Source organism: Drosophila willistoni (genome assembly GCF_018902025.1).
Source record: "Drosophila willistoni isolate 14030-0811.24 chromosome 2L unlocalized genomic scaffold, UCI_dwil_1.1 Seg196, whole genome shotgun sequence".
NCBI classification, from domain to species: Eukaryota; Metazoa; Arthropoda; class Insecta; order Diptera; family Drosophilidae; genus Drosophila; species Drosophila willistoni.
This window is the reverse complement of record NW_025814048.1, coordinates 557287-572835: the sequence shown is the minus strand read 5'-3', so window position 1 is coordinate 572835 and position 15549 is coordinate 557287. Positions and strand designations below refer to the sequence as shown.

The 15549-nt window shown below is 37.7% G+C and overlaps 3 protein-coding genes across 4 annotated transcripts; 2 read left to right on the top strand and 1 right to left on the bottom strand.

Moving 5' to 3' along the window:
• The first annotated feature begins 2716 nt into the window (after positions 1-2716).
• On the top strand, positions 2717-8289 carry LOC6639755 (mitochondrial proton/calcium exchanger protein). Of its 2 annotated transcripts, none has more exons than XM_047009980.1 (5): positions 2717-2775; positions 3149-3491; positions 4968-7303; positions 7366-7662; positions 7725-8289. In XM_047009980.1, the coding sequence occupies exons 2-5, from the start codon at positions 3425-3427 to the stop codon at positions 8088-8090; spliced, it is 3066 nt and encodes a 1021-aa protein (XP_046865936.1). In that variant the 5' UTR covers positions 2717-2775; positions 3149-3424; the 3' UTR covers positions 8091-8289. The 2 variants fall into 2 exon arrangements, with proteins under 2 accessions (XP_046865936.1, XP_015034468.1); XM_015178982.3 differs by having other exon boundaries at positions 2726-2782.
• Positions 8290-8934: 645 nt separating this feature from the next.
• On the bottom strand, positions 8935-9896 carry LOC124460002. The gene is made up of 2 exons (XM_047009982.1): positions 9441-9896; positions 8935-9380 (listed from the first exon to the last, which is right to left on the bottom strand). The coding sequence occupies exons 1-2, from the start codon at positions 9810-9812 to the stop codon at positions 9132-9134; spliced, it is 621 nt and encodes a 206-aa protein (XP_046865938.1). The 5' UTR covers positions 9813-9896; the 3' UTR covers positions 8935-9131.
• Positions 9897-9956: 60 nt separating this feature from the next.
• On the top strand, positions 9957-10820 carry LOC6639756. Its single transcript, XM_002062835.3, has one exon. It carries the CDS (start codon positions 10019-10021, stop codon positions 10685-10687), a length of 669 nt encoding a protein of 222 aa, XP_002062871.1. The 5' UTR covers positions 9957-10018; the 3' UTR covers positions 10688-10820.
• The last annotated feature ends 4729 nt before the right edge of the window (positions 10821-15549 follow it).

Here is a 15549-nt window from a genome sequence, read left to right as displayed (position 1 = left end):
ACCCTAGAGCTCATATAAACAAAATGCCTAGATAACCCTTAATTTTTGTTATGAGCTATTATTCACACTTCATTCTAGACAATGACAAGTGACTTTCCATTCATTGCTTGGTCCACTTGTGGTAGAGAAACTCCAAAACAAAAACGATTAGGCTTAAAATAGACCCAATAATATAGAATAAATAAATCCAGACTACATCATTGAAATTAATACTATAGGGACTAGTATTAAATTCTTTGTTCGAATAGCTCATCAGACCAATTTCTTTCAATTCATAAAATGTTTCACAAAACCAAAAGTTATAGAGACCACTAGAATGGATCTGCAGTAGATAGCGATTAAAGGCATTTTCATAAATGGAATTCTTTGCCAGCGGTAGTACAAAAACCAAAAATGGAATAAACTCAATCTCTCGGGAAAGACGAAATACGTGACGTTTGAGTTTCTTTTGCTCTTCCCTTAATAGTGGCCATAATGTATTTGTCACTGGATAGGCAAACGAGCGATTCAATTCAGAGCGAAATTTTTGAAAATCTTCCGAATCTGTTTTTACTATCAAATCACTATAGTTGTGCAGAAGAGTTTCTCCTTTGGAATCTTCCATTTCGTTAACATCACCAACATGCAAAAAGATCTTCATATTTGCATCTCGCATATCCTGATAAGAGCGTATCCGATGTACTGTTGGAGGATTTAGAAATAAAGTGGCCAAATTCGCTGTAAATAAATTGACATTAAGTAGACCTTGAAAAAATAGTAGCCAATATATGAATGCTAGTCGCATCGAGAGGATTTTGGGAACTACAATCGGTTGTGCTGTGACTCCTCTGAGAATGGGATCCAAAAGATGTATGCCACATCTGAAGCTGAATGTTTTCACTCCTCTCTCGAAACGTTGAGCATTGTGGAGTACAAAAGCGAGAGGAATCAAAAAGCAAGTAACGTACACTACACATCCTACATTAAAGTAGAGACTTGAACGTTCAATAAATGGTTCCATTGGCAACATCAAAGACCACTTTCCAATTTGAAGGATATCGCTATTGGTATACATGTCATTCTTCAAATGGTATATATATGCGGGATTAATAACACTAAGTAATAGATCCAGACTACCATTATTCATCAAAGCTGCAGTAATTTCGTGATCAGGCCACTTGCCATACTTCAAAGTTATATCCAACGAGCCATTCAATTTTTCAACAAAGTTTTTTACAATACGTGTAATGAAACCTTTTACTTCAATCTGTCCCTCTGCATTGACATGCAGAACGCAACGCGGTAATATATTCCTGGGCGTAGCAACAATTGAATGTTTATGTAGATTTTTCATGGATGGTTCAAAGTTTGCATTTTATGCAGAACACGTCGCTTTACTTTGAGTTGGGGAAATGCTCCATAGCTGTAGATAAAGCGATCGGTGCCATTTGCTATTCTTAGGGCCAAAACATTTAGCATTTGATGCTGCCGACATTCTTCAAAGATTGCACTTAAGTTCTGTTTTGAATCAACCAACAACAAAGTTGGAGTACTACGCATTTCATTCAAATCTTTAAATAAGACCTCTAGAAGATATTCTTTCTCATTTCTCAGACATGCCACGGCCAAAATGCGTTTATTAAAAGTCTTTTTCAATGGATAATCTTGATCTTCATTCATGTTGAGAATGGGCATGGATGTATTCTTTTGTAGTTTGCTCCAGCAATCATCACTGAAGCTTTGAAGCAGGAGGAACGACTCATAGTTTTGTTCGATTTTAATGCGTTCGAGTATTTGAATTAGCCCATTAACCTGTAGGGCTAAAACAATAATTATTAGTTCAATTCTTAACCACACTTGCATTTTAAACACTACTAAATAGTTCACTAGTCGAAATAGTTCACTTGCTACCAGTTTGATTTCTAATGGAACACTCAAATGTGCTTTAATTGTATTCCCAAATCGATGACAATAAAAAGTCCCAATGACCAGGTAATCTGTTTGTTGATAAACCATAAATTTATGTTTGTCATTTACTGAATAGATAGCAAATGCATTTACACTTCATTGTAGTCTCATCCATCATTTTCGTCGGTTGGGAGGGGTTAATTATAACTTAAATTTACTTCAGTATTAATGTGTGTGGAAATGGAAAATGCAGTTGCTTAGAGTTTTTTTAATGGTAATTCCCAATAACTCCGACTAAAACTGAACCAATTTATTTAAATATATAAAGATTGACTGCTTTTAAGAACAGGTTTATTATTACTAATACGGTTTGATCAAACAGCCTGCGAATTTTACGTAATTATGGTTAAAAATATTCAAATATTTAGGCGTATATAATGCTGAAATAACTTAACAAACAAATAAACACTATTAAACACATACATTTTGCCAGTTTTTCGAAGTCCTAACTATTTTGACTTGACACTAAGAAATACATATCCAATTTCTTAACATTTCAAGCATCCAACAATTCTGAAACATTTTCAATGAAACGCTCTGTTAAATAAATATGAGTATTACTACTTATATTTATTATTCACACAAACAGAATTATGTAAGTAATATTAGTAAATTTATTTAATTAAATAAGTATACCAATGTTAAAATTGTAACGGCAACGAAGTCGATAATAACAGGTTGGCAGGGCCATCTAGTCGATATTTATCGATAGATAGAAAGAAAATAGTAGAAGTGGCGAATTCGAAATAAAGCGAATTTGTTATAACTAAGCGAAAGCAGACGAGCACAATAAAAGAAAAAATAAAAAGAGCAAACGAACGTTAAAAAGTAAATGGTAAAAATAAAATTAATATAATAGTCAGAAATATATGCAACGTCAATGCGAAAGAGATGATGACAACTTACCTGCTCCCCTTTGCGAAATTTAGAATTAACAACAACAACTAGTTGTTGTTCATTCGAAATTTGTTGCTGTAGTTGTGTAATTTCGGTTTTTTTGTCAAAAAAGAAAAAAAAATGTAAAGAAGTGTGCGAAACATCGCGCCATGTTGACGTCGGCGTATGTGTGCTCAGATTTACATACATATATACGTTAACAACTGAACCACATACACAAAATATTACATACCTTACATTGTTATTATTCTTTAATTATGGAAAACCAATCACCAAATTAATTGTTTAATGGATTTACTTTTAGGCGTAGAACAAGAGCAAGAGTGAGATCTTGGATAAACCACACACACACAAACGACGTGATAAGCAAGAGGAAACGGGCCAAGAAGACTGGAGATTGAAGAGAAAGTGAAAAACGACGACAACTAATTCAAAGAAAACACACTCCGTCGACAGTCGGAATTTCAAAATTATATTTGAAAATTACTCGAAATTTGAATTGGCACTAGAGGAGCCGCCAACCCCCCTCCACCCGCCACGCCACCCACACGGCCCCCCAAACAGCATCTAACGCAGAAACATGAATGCCCTGCTGCGACATAAGGGGACGAATTCGAATTTTGTATTTGTGAACTTCTATAAGCGATGTAAGTGCCGTTAACAGTAGAAGCAGCAACCTCTAAAAAAAAAAAATCAAAACAAAAGGCAACAAAAAAATTCCCACAAAACTTTCCATTGATTTTACACATGAAGAGACTCAATGTGTATACATATGTTTGTGTTTGTGTGTGTTGTGTATGTGTGTGTTGTGTATGTATGTGTGCTTGTGTGTCGAATCCATTTATTTTTTTTTGTTTTGACTGCACTTTTGTGATCAGCTGTTAAATTTCCATATCCCTATCACGTATAGGCAATTTTTTAATGTATTTGTGTTACAAAAATTTCCCTCAGGTGATGACTTATGATCTCATTCTAAAGATATTATTAGAAGATTTGTGCTAATTATTCAAATGTTTCACTTGTTTTCATTTTGTTACATTTATTTACATTTGTTTCTCATTTTCCTCAATCGCGGCACTCTTCTGCCTTATCGATTTAACATTTCTAGATTTGGTGACCAAAGTCTAACCAATTCGTTATAGTTTGATTAAAATAACTTCTGAGGTCTGTTTGTTAATAGAAACATTATACAGTAATATGATAGTTGATAAAGCCCCTAAAAAGACCCATTTTGAATATCCTTGACAAAATTAAGGAGCTTCCGTTTTTCTTAATTACCAGCTACATTATTTCGAAGTTCCAGGAGTTTCTTGTGACTGAGTTTTTTATCTTTTGAATCCGGAATCTTGTCAATTGTTAGTGGTCCAAGTATTTTTGAAAATAAGAGCCGTGAAAATGCATTCTTTACCCTAAAATCAATTTTTTGGCATAAACAGACCATATTTTCTTTAGAAAACTGTGCAGGTGTCTGCAGCAGGTACCCGTCTGACTACTTACGTAGACAAAACGACGCCATAGACACACTTGAGTACAGTCAAACATAGATACACAGTGTGTGTGTGTGTATCTAATATACACTCAAAAATTTATAGATAGATCAACACTCATTATTGCAAAAAAAAGAAACAAGAAATTTTCGTTCACTTTCTCCTTAAGTGCATTTTTTCTTTGTCTCTTTGTGTTTGTTGTGCATTTTACCCTTGATCATTTGCCAGCAAAAATTGAGAGAAAGGAAAAAAGGAAAAGTGCAAAATTTGCATCACAGTTTTTATTTATAGAGTATTGCACCATAGAGTTTTCTTTTTGTGGATTTCTTTTTGCTCTTTATATAATCTACTTCAAGGTGCTAATTTTGTTGATTGTTTTCTACTAATCGCTTGCTTTATCAGTTCGTCTCGGCTGGGTAGTCGAAGTAAATCATGTGGAAAGTATATTGCTTATCGAATTCACTTTTTTATATAGTATATTTTTTGTATTATTCATTTATGCCGGGTGTTCAAGATTGTTGAACTATTTTTTTGTTTGAGATTATTTTGTTTGTTGTTGTTGGAAAACGTGATTGTCTTTTATTGAAAAGTTATATATATATATTTAAAGCATTTTTTTTAAAACTTCTTTTACAGATCTTAGAACGTATTGCCGAGCCTGCAGTTCGACCAAGTACACAGATCACCTGCCTCATAATGATTGCTCAAGCGGTGGAGAAGTTCGACACTCGAGGCAAACGCTAAGACGAAGGTCCCTTTCGTCCATGGCATTCGAATCGTTTGGTCGCTATCATCCCCAGCATCAATATGGCTATCATTTTTCTGGTCATGGCTTCCGAGATTTTCATTCATCTCGATCCCTTTCGGAGTCGTCGAGTTCGAAAATCGATGTTACCGTTAAAAAGTTGAAGAATCAACAAAAGGAAAAAGTCGAGGAGATTATGAAGGAGGTGGCTAATGGTCAAGGAGCAGCTAAAGTGACAGCATCAGCGGCCGCCACAACGGCTGTAGAGGCGGCGACGGCACAGGATAATACAACTGGTGATGTTGCTAGCTCAGCCAGTGGAGGAGCATCAGCTTTAACGCAAACTAGTGATAAGGCTGTGGCCAAACCCAAGAAACCACTTAGTCAACGCATTTGGGAGGAATTGGTTCACTATTATCATGGTTTTCGTTTGCTATTCATCGATGTGGCCATCAGTTCAAAGTTATTGTGGCGCGTACTCAATGGCAAGACATTGACAAGGCGTGAGAATAAGCAATTGCAGAGAACCACCTCCGATTTATTCAGATTGATACCATTTTCGGTATTTGTTATTGTGCCTTTTATGGAGCTGCTATTGCCGCTATTCATTAAATTCTTTCCGGGCATGCTGCCCTCAACGTTCCAAACGGCCAAGGATCGACAAGAGAGATTAAGGCAATCGTTGGCCGTGCGTTTGGAGGTGGCGAAATTCTTGCAAAAGACTCTCGATCAAATGCCAGTGCAACACAAGGAACACAGCAGTGAGGAGGCCAAACAATTTGAGGCCTTCTTTCGGAAGATACGAAATCCCAATGATCATGTCAGCACTGAGGAGATTATAAAATTTGCCAAGCGTTTCGATGATGAAATAACTTTGGATTCCCTATCTCGGGAGCAATTGGCTGCTCTGTGTCGTGTTCTGGAATTAAATACAATCGGCACAACGACTTTGTTACGATTTCAATTGCGTTTAAAACTTCGTTCTTTAGCCACCGATGATCGGGTTATTGCACGCGAAGGCGTCGATTCATTGGATTTATTTGAACTGCAACAGGCCTGCAAATCTCGAGGCATGCGTGCGTATGGGCTGACGGCTGAACGTTTGCGTTTCCAGCTCAAGGAATGGATTGATCTTAGCCTAAATGAGCAGGTGCCGCCCACATTGTTACTTCTGTCGCGGGCCATGCTCATTTCTGATGATAGCATCACCACCGACAAGCTGAAGGAGACTATGCGAGTGTTGCCCGATGCCGTTGGTGCACACACCAGGCATGCCATTGGCGAGAGTGAAGGCAAAGTGGATAATAAGACGAAAATTGAGATCATTCGTGAGGAGGAGCGCAAGATTCGTGAGGAGCGTGAGGAAGAGCATGAAGAGACTATTGCAAAGCGTACAGCATTGAAGGATGAGCAACCGGCTCCCTATGTTTTTACCGAGGAGCTGGTCAAGGCCCAGCATACACTTCACCAGGAGGTGGCAGCAACACCCGAAACGGACAAAGGTATATCATCCACCGATGTGCAACTGTTGTCCGATGCCCTGAAGACCCTGTCCTCCGATAAACAATTGGTAGTGGAAAAGGAAACTATTAAGGAACTGAAGGAAGAGCTTCGGGACTATCAGGAAGATGTCGAGGAGTTGCGTGAAGTACGACAAGTGGTCAAGGAGCCAGTGCGTGAGAGTCGTGCTGCAAAGTTGCTGTACAATAGGGTCAACAAAATGATTTCACAATTGGATCATGTGCTAAATGATCTAGAGCACCGCCAGAAGCAGATCAAACAGGCAGATGTCTCCGATAGCTCCAATGTAAGTGGTGTTCCTACGTCTCAACCCGTAGTTGGTATTGATGAGTTGGTGGCTACCATTAAACGTATGAAAGAAACCTCCGATGGTGAACGTTTTAAAGTTGTCGAGGATTTACTCGTTAAATTGGATGCGGACAAGGATGGTGCCATTTCTGTTCATGAGATAACCAAGGTGATTCAGAGTATAGACAGTGAGGCCGTCAATATAGACAAAAAGCAGCTGGAGGAGTTCACGGAACTGCTCTCAAAACAGGCCACCAGGCGGCGCAATGAAGAAATCGTACGCATTGATGATCTCATGCTGAATATCAAGAAACTCAAAGAGACAAGCGACGAGGCACGTCTACGTCATATCGAAGCCGTTCTGGATAAATTCGATGCCGATAAAGATGGTGTTGTTACTGTTAATGAGATAAGAAAGGTAGGCTTCCCTCTTAATATTGCAGATTAGAATCGATCTCAAACACCTTTTTACGTTTACAGGTAATGGAATCTATTGGTCGCGATAATATTAAACTCAGCGAGAAAGCTATTGAGGAGCTCATTTGTCTGTTGGATAAAGAGCAAATACTTGAGGCAGAGCAAAAGATCGAAAAGGCCATTGCCAAGAGTATGAAGGAAGCCGAAAAACTGAAAGCGGAGGTTGTAAAACCGGATAAGGATACGGCAAAAATTGTGGATGACATACATGATTCGGCCAAAGAGATTCACGACATTGCCACCGAACTCGGTGCTGTCGAATCACCCGCCCAGGACAAGGCCAAGGTGTTAAAGGTTGAGGTAGGTCCAGATCCACTAGATTTTACCAATTTGAATATATATTATTATTTTTCTCTACCAAGCCGGATTCCCAAGACAAGGCACCCAATCTGTTGGATAATGCCAAGGATTTAAATAATTCAACTCCCCCCAAGCCAACGGATAATAAACCTAGTTCTGGTCGTCCAGCATCCACGACAAAGGGAGCCACCGGCAGCAATCAGTCAGGCAGCGGAGGGTCGAGTAGTAATGCAAACTGCTCCAGTAGTAAATCTCCTACTGCAGAGAGCAATTTACGTGAAAATCTTCTCCCTTCCAGTAATATAAGTCTGCCACCTACGATACAACCGTCAACGACATCTACACCCAAGAAGCCACCGACCACAAGTGCATCGGCGAGTATTTCGGCCACATCATCTAATTCCGGCGCATCAAAGAAATTGATCTGACCAAGTCAGAAGAAGAGTCTATGCGGTGAGGTGAAGGGAGGAAACGAATCCTGAAGCCTAAAATGATGATGTGTACCTAAAGCCGATGTGTGCTGAAAAAGCTCTGTGTGGAAGATGTTCCAAATAATAGAATCGATTGATTGGTTGTATGAAAATTTGTTACAACTTAGAAAAAGCTGTTTAAGCCCCTTTACGAAAATCGCATTCTGTATTTAAACTTGGGATATAGGAGTCATACAGCACCGCGACAAAAAAAAGCAGCAACAACAGCTTCTGAATTACCTTACCTCAAATTACATTACTTGCACTTAGTTTTATATGAGGAATATATATTATTTTTTTTTAGTTAATGTATCAATCCAATCAATCGATCAATCCAATGAAAATAATAGTGTGCGTGTCTGCGTGTGTGAAAGAAGCTCCCACTTCCCTAAATGGCGTCAAACCGCCACGCCCTACAATATTAGTAACTACTACTACCTATATCTATATATATATTTTGATTGTGATCATTAAGCGAAATGTTGATTTCTACTCTGTATAAATGATTTAAGCTGAAAATAGTTTCTTCAAAAACAAAATAGCGAAAGAAAGCGAAAATGAAAGAAAAAACCACGTGATAATTTTAAAACAATAATTAATTGTTGTGTGCTTAAATATGGAACTAAGAAATATGTAGGTAATAAATAATGAATTTGTAAATTTGTTTCGCAATAAAGATTAGCGATTAACACAAAGAAAAAATATTTTTCCCCCTTGGCAAAGGATCAGTTAATATAATAGTCTAAAAACTTAAATATCAATGTCAAAGATGTAGCCAAAAATTGGGAAACGATTGTAAAAATTTAGCAATACCAAAAAATGGGGACAAATGTAATTTTTATTAATGATAGTTATGCATTCAGAATTGCAAAGTTGTTTACAATTTCCAAAAAGAAGGAAAAAATTTTTTTTATTTTTTTTTGGATCCAAGGTCCATTACAAGTCGTTTATGGAGTGGATACTGGTTGTCATTTACTATCAAAGGCATCCATTAAAATCTTATATATTCCAGTGTACGTTTTTCTTAGATTTTTTATCAACCTGATTCCTCGCATTATTCATGATGAATAGAATTTTTTGCTGAGTTTTTAAACGAATTTTCGGTGGAAATCGTGAAAGTTCTTCTTTAAGATCACAACAAAATACATTTACGTCTTGTATACTCTTAGTTTCAGCACTTTCGGGATATACTTGGTTGGATTGAAGTGCGGAATCCTCCTCCACCTCGACTGATACTTGTTTATTAACCTAAAGAAGTATTAAATTACATTCATTTTGTAATACTCGATAAAATGAAATACATTCTACCTCTTCTCCATCATCGAGAAGAAACTGAAACTCATTTATCAGCTCAAAGGTCGGTTTGCACTTCATTCCCATTCCTTGAAAATGCTCTATACGTTCAAATTCTTGTAGGGCACGTTTTTGCAAAACTTGTATTTCAAATTCAACATCGGACTTGTAAGTTTTTGGTCCAAATTGTCTAGCTATCCAAGACCAGAGATGATTGCGTTTATTGCTGTCATAATAATCGGGATTCAGTTCATTCCAAAGGCATTCGTGGCCGGCATAAAAACGAATTAGAGTGATCAGATTATCTTTACTTGAAAATGTTGTATCGTTTTCTTGAGCGACTTGTGATCTATAACGTTGACGAACTCTCCTCGAAAATTTTCTCATTTCACAAAATTTTGAATTACTTCAGCCAAACATAACGAAATAAAAGGCCTATTCAGATCCTTTATATAAAAACTCGAAAGCATTAACGAAAGGTAATGCCAAAATAAATATATTAACAAAGGATTTTGTTCCCTACTCTTCTTCCATTTTGTTGTCAAAAAATCTGAAAACATTCAGTTTTTATACTGAATTAGACATTTATAATAATGTTTAGCTCTCTAAATACACAAGTCTCCTCGAAATTCCAAAATGCACGCAGACAGTCGGTGGGCACCAAGGATGTGGCAAACAAAACAAGCCAATGGCGGAATAAAGCCATCATACCAGTTGGACCAAGACCGATGCCCAAAGGTGTAGAAATTACTTCTACATCACGTACTGCAACGCCACTAGTTAAACCTAGGCAGCGGCCAAACGAGAGCAAGAAAATTACCCAGGCGGAGTCTATTCATATGCGGTGTAGTGGTGGTAAAGCAAAATCTAAGCCCATTGTCAATGCTCTGCCATTATTGAAGGCACAACGTTCTTCTAACATAACCATGGATAAAACGCGGCTGGGTGGACACAGTTTGGGTCTGGGCACATATGTTTTGTCTCATCGCCGCATTATACGTCCTTCGTCTTCGGCTATCTTCGACTATGACCTCTCGCAGGTGGAACAGAATAATTTTCGTCATTGTCAGTGCCGGGATCCACCCATGAAATCAGTGCCACACGATGAGTTGCAATTGTTGCGCAGTGGCCAAAGGACTACATATTTAGAGCAACGGTATGACAGAACTCCTGATGTTAGGTATAACTATCCGCAGGCCACGAGTTGGCGTTATGGCTGGTTTCATCGACAAACGCAAAGCAAAATTGGTGACCCTCTGTGATTCCTCTTGCCACCCGCCCCGCATCTGGGATTGTCTGCGCAGTGTGATTCGTAATCCTTTCTTTTTAGTTTTACAAGGATATGAGATAAAAAATAAGAAGTAACTTTATAATAAAATTTATACAAAAAATGAATTGGTTGTAAATATTGGTTTCCTACTGTGCCCTTACGACCACTGAATACTGCTAACCATTGTGTCAGTCCTGCCAAATAATGAATTCTAAACCGAAATTGTGTTTACTAAACCGCATTGATTGCTTTAAATTCCATTTCCCCTCAACTACCCAACCACACACAAAAAAGGCAAAAGTAAGTTTTTATTTTCATTCCAGCCAAGCGGCAATCTCTGGGTAACTGTGTTGCATGTGCTGCTGTGGGCAATGTGAAAGTAATAAAACTTACCGCAAAATGTGTGCAAAAATGTTTCATAACTTAAAGCTAGAACTGACCCATAAATTCTTCAAAGTTTCCTAGCTTAAAAAATATTAAAATTCCTTTCAGAGATTACAATAGAAAATGATTTCTTGTTAACTTATTTCTTTAATGTTCAATTAAAATTCCCATTAATGCCTCATTTAGTCTCTCGGCTATCCATTACAGGGCAAGACACCCAAAAAAAAAAAGTAAATACTGAGAATCTTTTGGAGTCCTGCTGTTCGTAGGGCAAACAAATATCATGGAAATATTTTATTTAAAGGTAAACAAAAACCAAAATCGAGAAAGAAAGGCGAAACAAGCCAAATAATAATAATAAACTTTCCAACTCCATTGGGAAGCTGCTGGCCAAGTGAGAATGGTTGTGTTTGCAATCAGGCAAAACCAAACCAATGGATCGCAGACAGCAGACCGACGACAAAAACGATGACAGGACATAGACAAGATACGGACACGGACAATGGGACATGGACAAGAAAATTGCAGCCAAGGAACGTCTGGTAAAAAGTTTAGCTCGGCTCAAAGTGCTTGGAATGCAACAATGAAATTCGAAAGCTGCCATGAATTGCAGACAATCAACATAGCAAGAGAGAGAGAGAGAAACAGAAAGAGTGAGAGCGAACTAAAGGACCGCAGGACATTAGGATGCCAGACGACTCGAAGGAACTACCGCCAAGCTAAATTCAAAGTGTTTCGTCATGGTATAAAGTTAATAAACTTTACCAAGGCAATGCCCGTTCTGGTAGAAAAAAAAAACTACAACCCAACTCGCCAATTAAATAAAGCTGTTTTGCCATCACAGCTGACACAATAACAAAAACAAGATATATATTTTACTTCTGCAAATAATTAAAAAAATTTTAAAGAAATTTGTGCGTAAAGACTCAATTAAATTCTGGCTAGGCTAAAACTGGTGCCTACGTTTTGGAGCAAAGTTAAAATATCTCACTTGCATTTGCCTACTTTTTGGGGCAATGTTTTTGTATAGTCAAGATTTCTGTTATGCACCGCCTTATCAATCGAATTATTCGCCACAATTTTATTTTGAACAATTGTTTTTTCTTTCGTGTACATGTTTACAATCTGTGTACAAGGGACAATAAGTAAATTTCATCACTGATTTGCATGAATTGAAGTACTTTATTTTTCGCCTTCTCACCAAAAATCACATTTGAATATCGAATCGTGACCAATTACGTGATGACGTATTAATAGGGCCTTGCTAACTAGATAAATTTCTGGGATCTAACTCATTTGCAGTGTAAATTAGAATTTAAATATTAGGTGTCATTGTGACAACACAATAGAAACGATTGAAATCTAAATGTCATTTAACATTTGAATTGTTGTACAATTTTCATCAATGTTTACCTATATAATATTCCGCCATTTTTTTGGAGCTTGTAAACCGAATTTATGTGTATTTTCAATTTCAGTTTTTTTTTTGTGGGATGTAGTGTGAAAATATAAAGTGGATTATATACAGATAAGAGCTGTGTACAGATACATTTTCTCACAGTATTTATTTCTTTTACTATCATGCTGCCTTCAGACTCCTCCCCTTTTTAAGCCATGTAAACCTACTGAGACCGAGAGAGAGAGAGAGAGAGAGAGAGAGAGGGAGAGAGAGGGAGAGAGAGGGAGAGGGAGAGAGAATTCACCGGAAACCGAATCGAGTGTACGTTGGCCATAAAAATATCGCTGATATGTCGCCCAGCCGTGAAATGTTTATATGCATGTGGGTCGCGTGTCGTCGTCCTCCTAGGTCGATGCAGCAAGGACTCGAGCAAAGGAAACTATATAAAACTCTATGGTATTGACAGGCAAAGTCCTCTGCCCAGACACCGATATATCCAACCGAATTTTCTGCCATAAATGCCCCCGCTGACTGACACCCTTCTCTTGCCGTTTGGTTGTTGTGGTGGTTTGTGCCTTGTGGCTAATATCCTAAAGAGTTTGAAGGACTTAATCCTCCACGCTTTGGGTGTGTGTGTGTGTGTTGGCATTTCGTTCGCTTTCTGTGTTTCAATAGAATCGTTTATTTTGGACTTCAGCAAACTCTGACTCTCTCTCATCATGTCCAGAATCTAGTTTGATTATTTAGTAGTTTTTTCTCTTCTCCTCTTTCGTTAGATGTAATTTGGTTTGCTTTCATTTAGTTTCGTTTTTTGGGGGTTTCGTTTTCGTTTGTTTTACTTCTCACCTCTTTTTGGCTTAAGGCAAAAATACATAAATTAAATAAAACGTGCAGCAAGCTGGTGTCGAAATTTATGCTAACTTATATACGTTTTGGAACATAGGATTAAGTGAGTTAAATGATACGATATTCAATTGAAAGAACTAAATCAGACATAACTCATAACTCATTTATCTCTCTCACTCGCTTTTATTATATAAATATGCTTTTAAAGCTACTTCAATTTGACATAAGTCACTTGGAGGAGAAGCTGTCGAGTGAAGTGACAGTTGCCTTAGCGCTTACAATTTGCTCCTGCAGCAGCTGCTCCAGCTACTACTCCTCCTCCGACAGGAGTCGAAGGAGATCTAGCTTTCTTCTCTCAATCATTGTTGACCATTAGTGCAAGATTCTATTCTATTCATTTCTGCATACCCTTTCTGATAAAGGGTTAATTTCAATTCGTTAAATCTGGAGAACAAAAAGAAGCTAGTATTTAGATTCTTGATGAGCATTATAAAGTGGGTGAAAATCTTAAATTTTACCATTGTTGCTAAATCCAATCTCATTCTTGCCTATGCCATGTTATGGTGTATGGACATAAACAAAACCTTATTAGCCAACTAAAATTGAAGCTGTTTCAATTTTCACTTATTATTATGTGAGCTTGGATTTAGCCATATAGGATCATTATATTATATTGAATATACAGCTATATATGTATATACATTGACAATGCCTATGACGTTTCTCCACTTTGATGCCTTTAGGTAAGTGAAAAGCAACAGCAAACTATTGAAAGGGTATACCAACTTCGTCAAGGACATAGTTAGCCCCGGCCCTCTGGTTTTTGCTATTCTTCGACTTGAGTTGACTTGGTATTTTTTCTTACTTTTTTCCATTTCCATGCTGCACATTTTTATCTATCAATACTTTCCTCAAGTGCTGTGCGTAGCCTTTTTGCTATTAATTTGCACAGCATTTGTCGCCCATTTGGCTTTCAGCTGCAAAAGTGAAGGGGATTGAGAGGGGTAGGGGCGGCCATCTGACTGATTGGAGTTGCAATACGAGTTGTAGCTGCACTTTACTGCAATTGCCTGCACTTTACTTAAAAAGTTGTGTGAGCTAAACTTTATTTTACTTTCAACAATTGCATAAAGTTTCGCGTTACGAATTTCAATTACCACAATTCCAGTTGATGCAGCTGCTGCATTAAATTGTTCTTCAAATTTCGAAACCAAATAATTGAATGGGGTTGTGAGGAGTCTCAATACAATGGAATTTGGATCATCTATGCAAACTTTGATCTAATAAGTTCGAATTGGAGCTGGACAGCAGCACCGGCAGCAGCAGTTGCCTTACTCTGTGTGTGTTTCATAATGAGCTAAACCGTAACCGAAGTAACAGCAGCTGCATCACGTCCCTCAAGTTTAACAGCGGCTTTTCCATAAACACAAACGACTTAATAACTTGGCAGCTGAAAGGACAAGAGCACAGAGATTAAAGAGGGGCAACAGGGGGCAGGTGTATGTGTGTACGTGAAAGAGGATGAGTTCGTTGACACTAAATGGCACTTCGGAGGCACATAGGATGGAGGACATGGACGGTTGGACTAAGTCAACAATGGCGTGTGCGTTGCTCGGTTTATTAAAAGGGCTTGGGGTGAATGCGAATTGTGAGTGAGTCTGGGAGCCATCAGGTGAGCCTGAGTTCTCCTCTTTTAGCCACTGTTTACTAAGACGAGACATAGATACATTCATATACATATATACATACATACATAGATATGGTTCTGTTTCTGTCATGTCTGTTGCCCTGAAGTTGGCTGCAGTCAATGGTCAAAGGTTGTTTGCATTTTGTTGTCGTCAGCCAAAAAAGATTTCATGCTGACTGAGGGCAGAGATTTTCATGCAAATAACTAAAAAAAAAAACTAACTGAAATTTCCTGCAAGAGGTAAATACCCAAAATAAGTTTCTCAAGTTAAAGAAATAGATTTCTAGCCAAGCAAAGCAAATGAAAGCTAAAAGATATTAACCTATATATGTACAAAATTATTTTCCATTATTTTCCTAATATTCATCTTTTAAAGGTCTGCTTAAAGACCTTTGATTGTGGAACGCTTATCACATTTTACTAACAATCGGTATAAATTATTCTAAGAAATGCTTCACTTGCTTAAGGTCTCGCTATATCTTGTGATTCCGTTCCTGTTTACATTGTCTATGCAAATTATTACATTGTAATGTAACCT

Bases quoted from the DNA above. Each gene is read 5' to 3' on its own strand.
- LOC6639755 (XM_047009980.1), top strand. From the start codon at position 3,425: ATGAATGCCCTGCTGCGACATAAGGGGACGAATTCGAATTTTGTATTT. The intron at 7,304-7,365 runs GTAGGCTTCCCT...TTACGTTTACAG, and splicing joins CTGTTAATGAGATAAGAAAG to GTAATGGAATCTATTGGTCG. The intron at 7,663-7,724 runs GTAGGTCCAGAT...TTCTCTACCAAG, and splicing joins CCAAGGTGTTAAAGGTTGAG to CCGGATTCCCAAGACAAGGC.
- LOC124460002 (XM_047009982.1), bottom strand. From the start codon at position 9,812: ATGAGAAAATTTTCGAGGAGAGTTCGTCAACGTTATAGATCACAAGTC. The intron at 9,381-9,440 runs GTAGAATGTATT...ATACTTCTTTAG, and splicing joins TTCTCGATGATGGAGAAGAG to GTTAATAAACAAGTATCAGT.
- LOC6639756 (XM_002062835.3), top strand. From the start codon at position 10,019: ATGTTTAGCTCTCTAAATACACAAGTCTCCTCGAAATTCCAAAATGCA.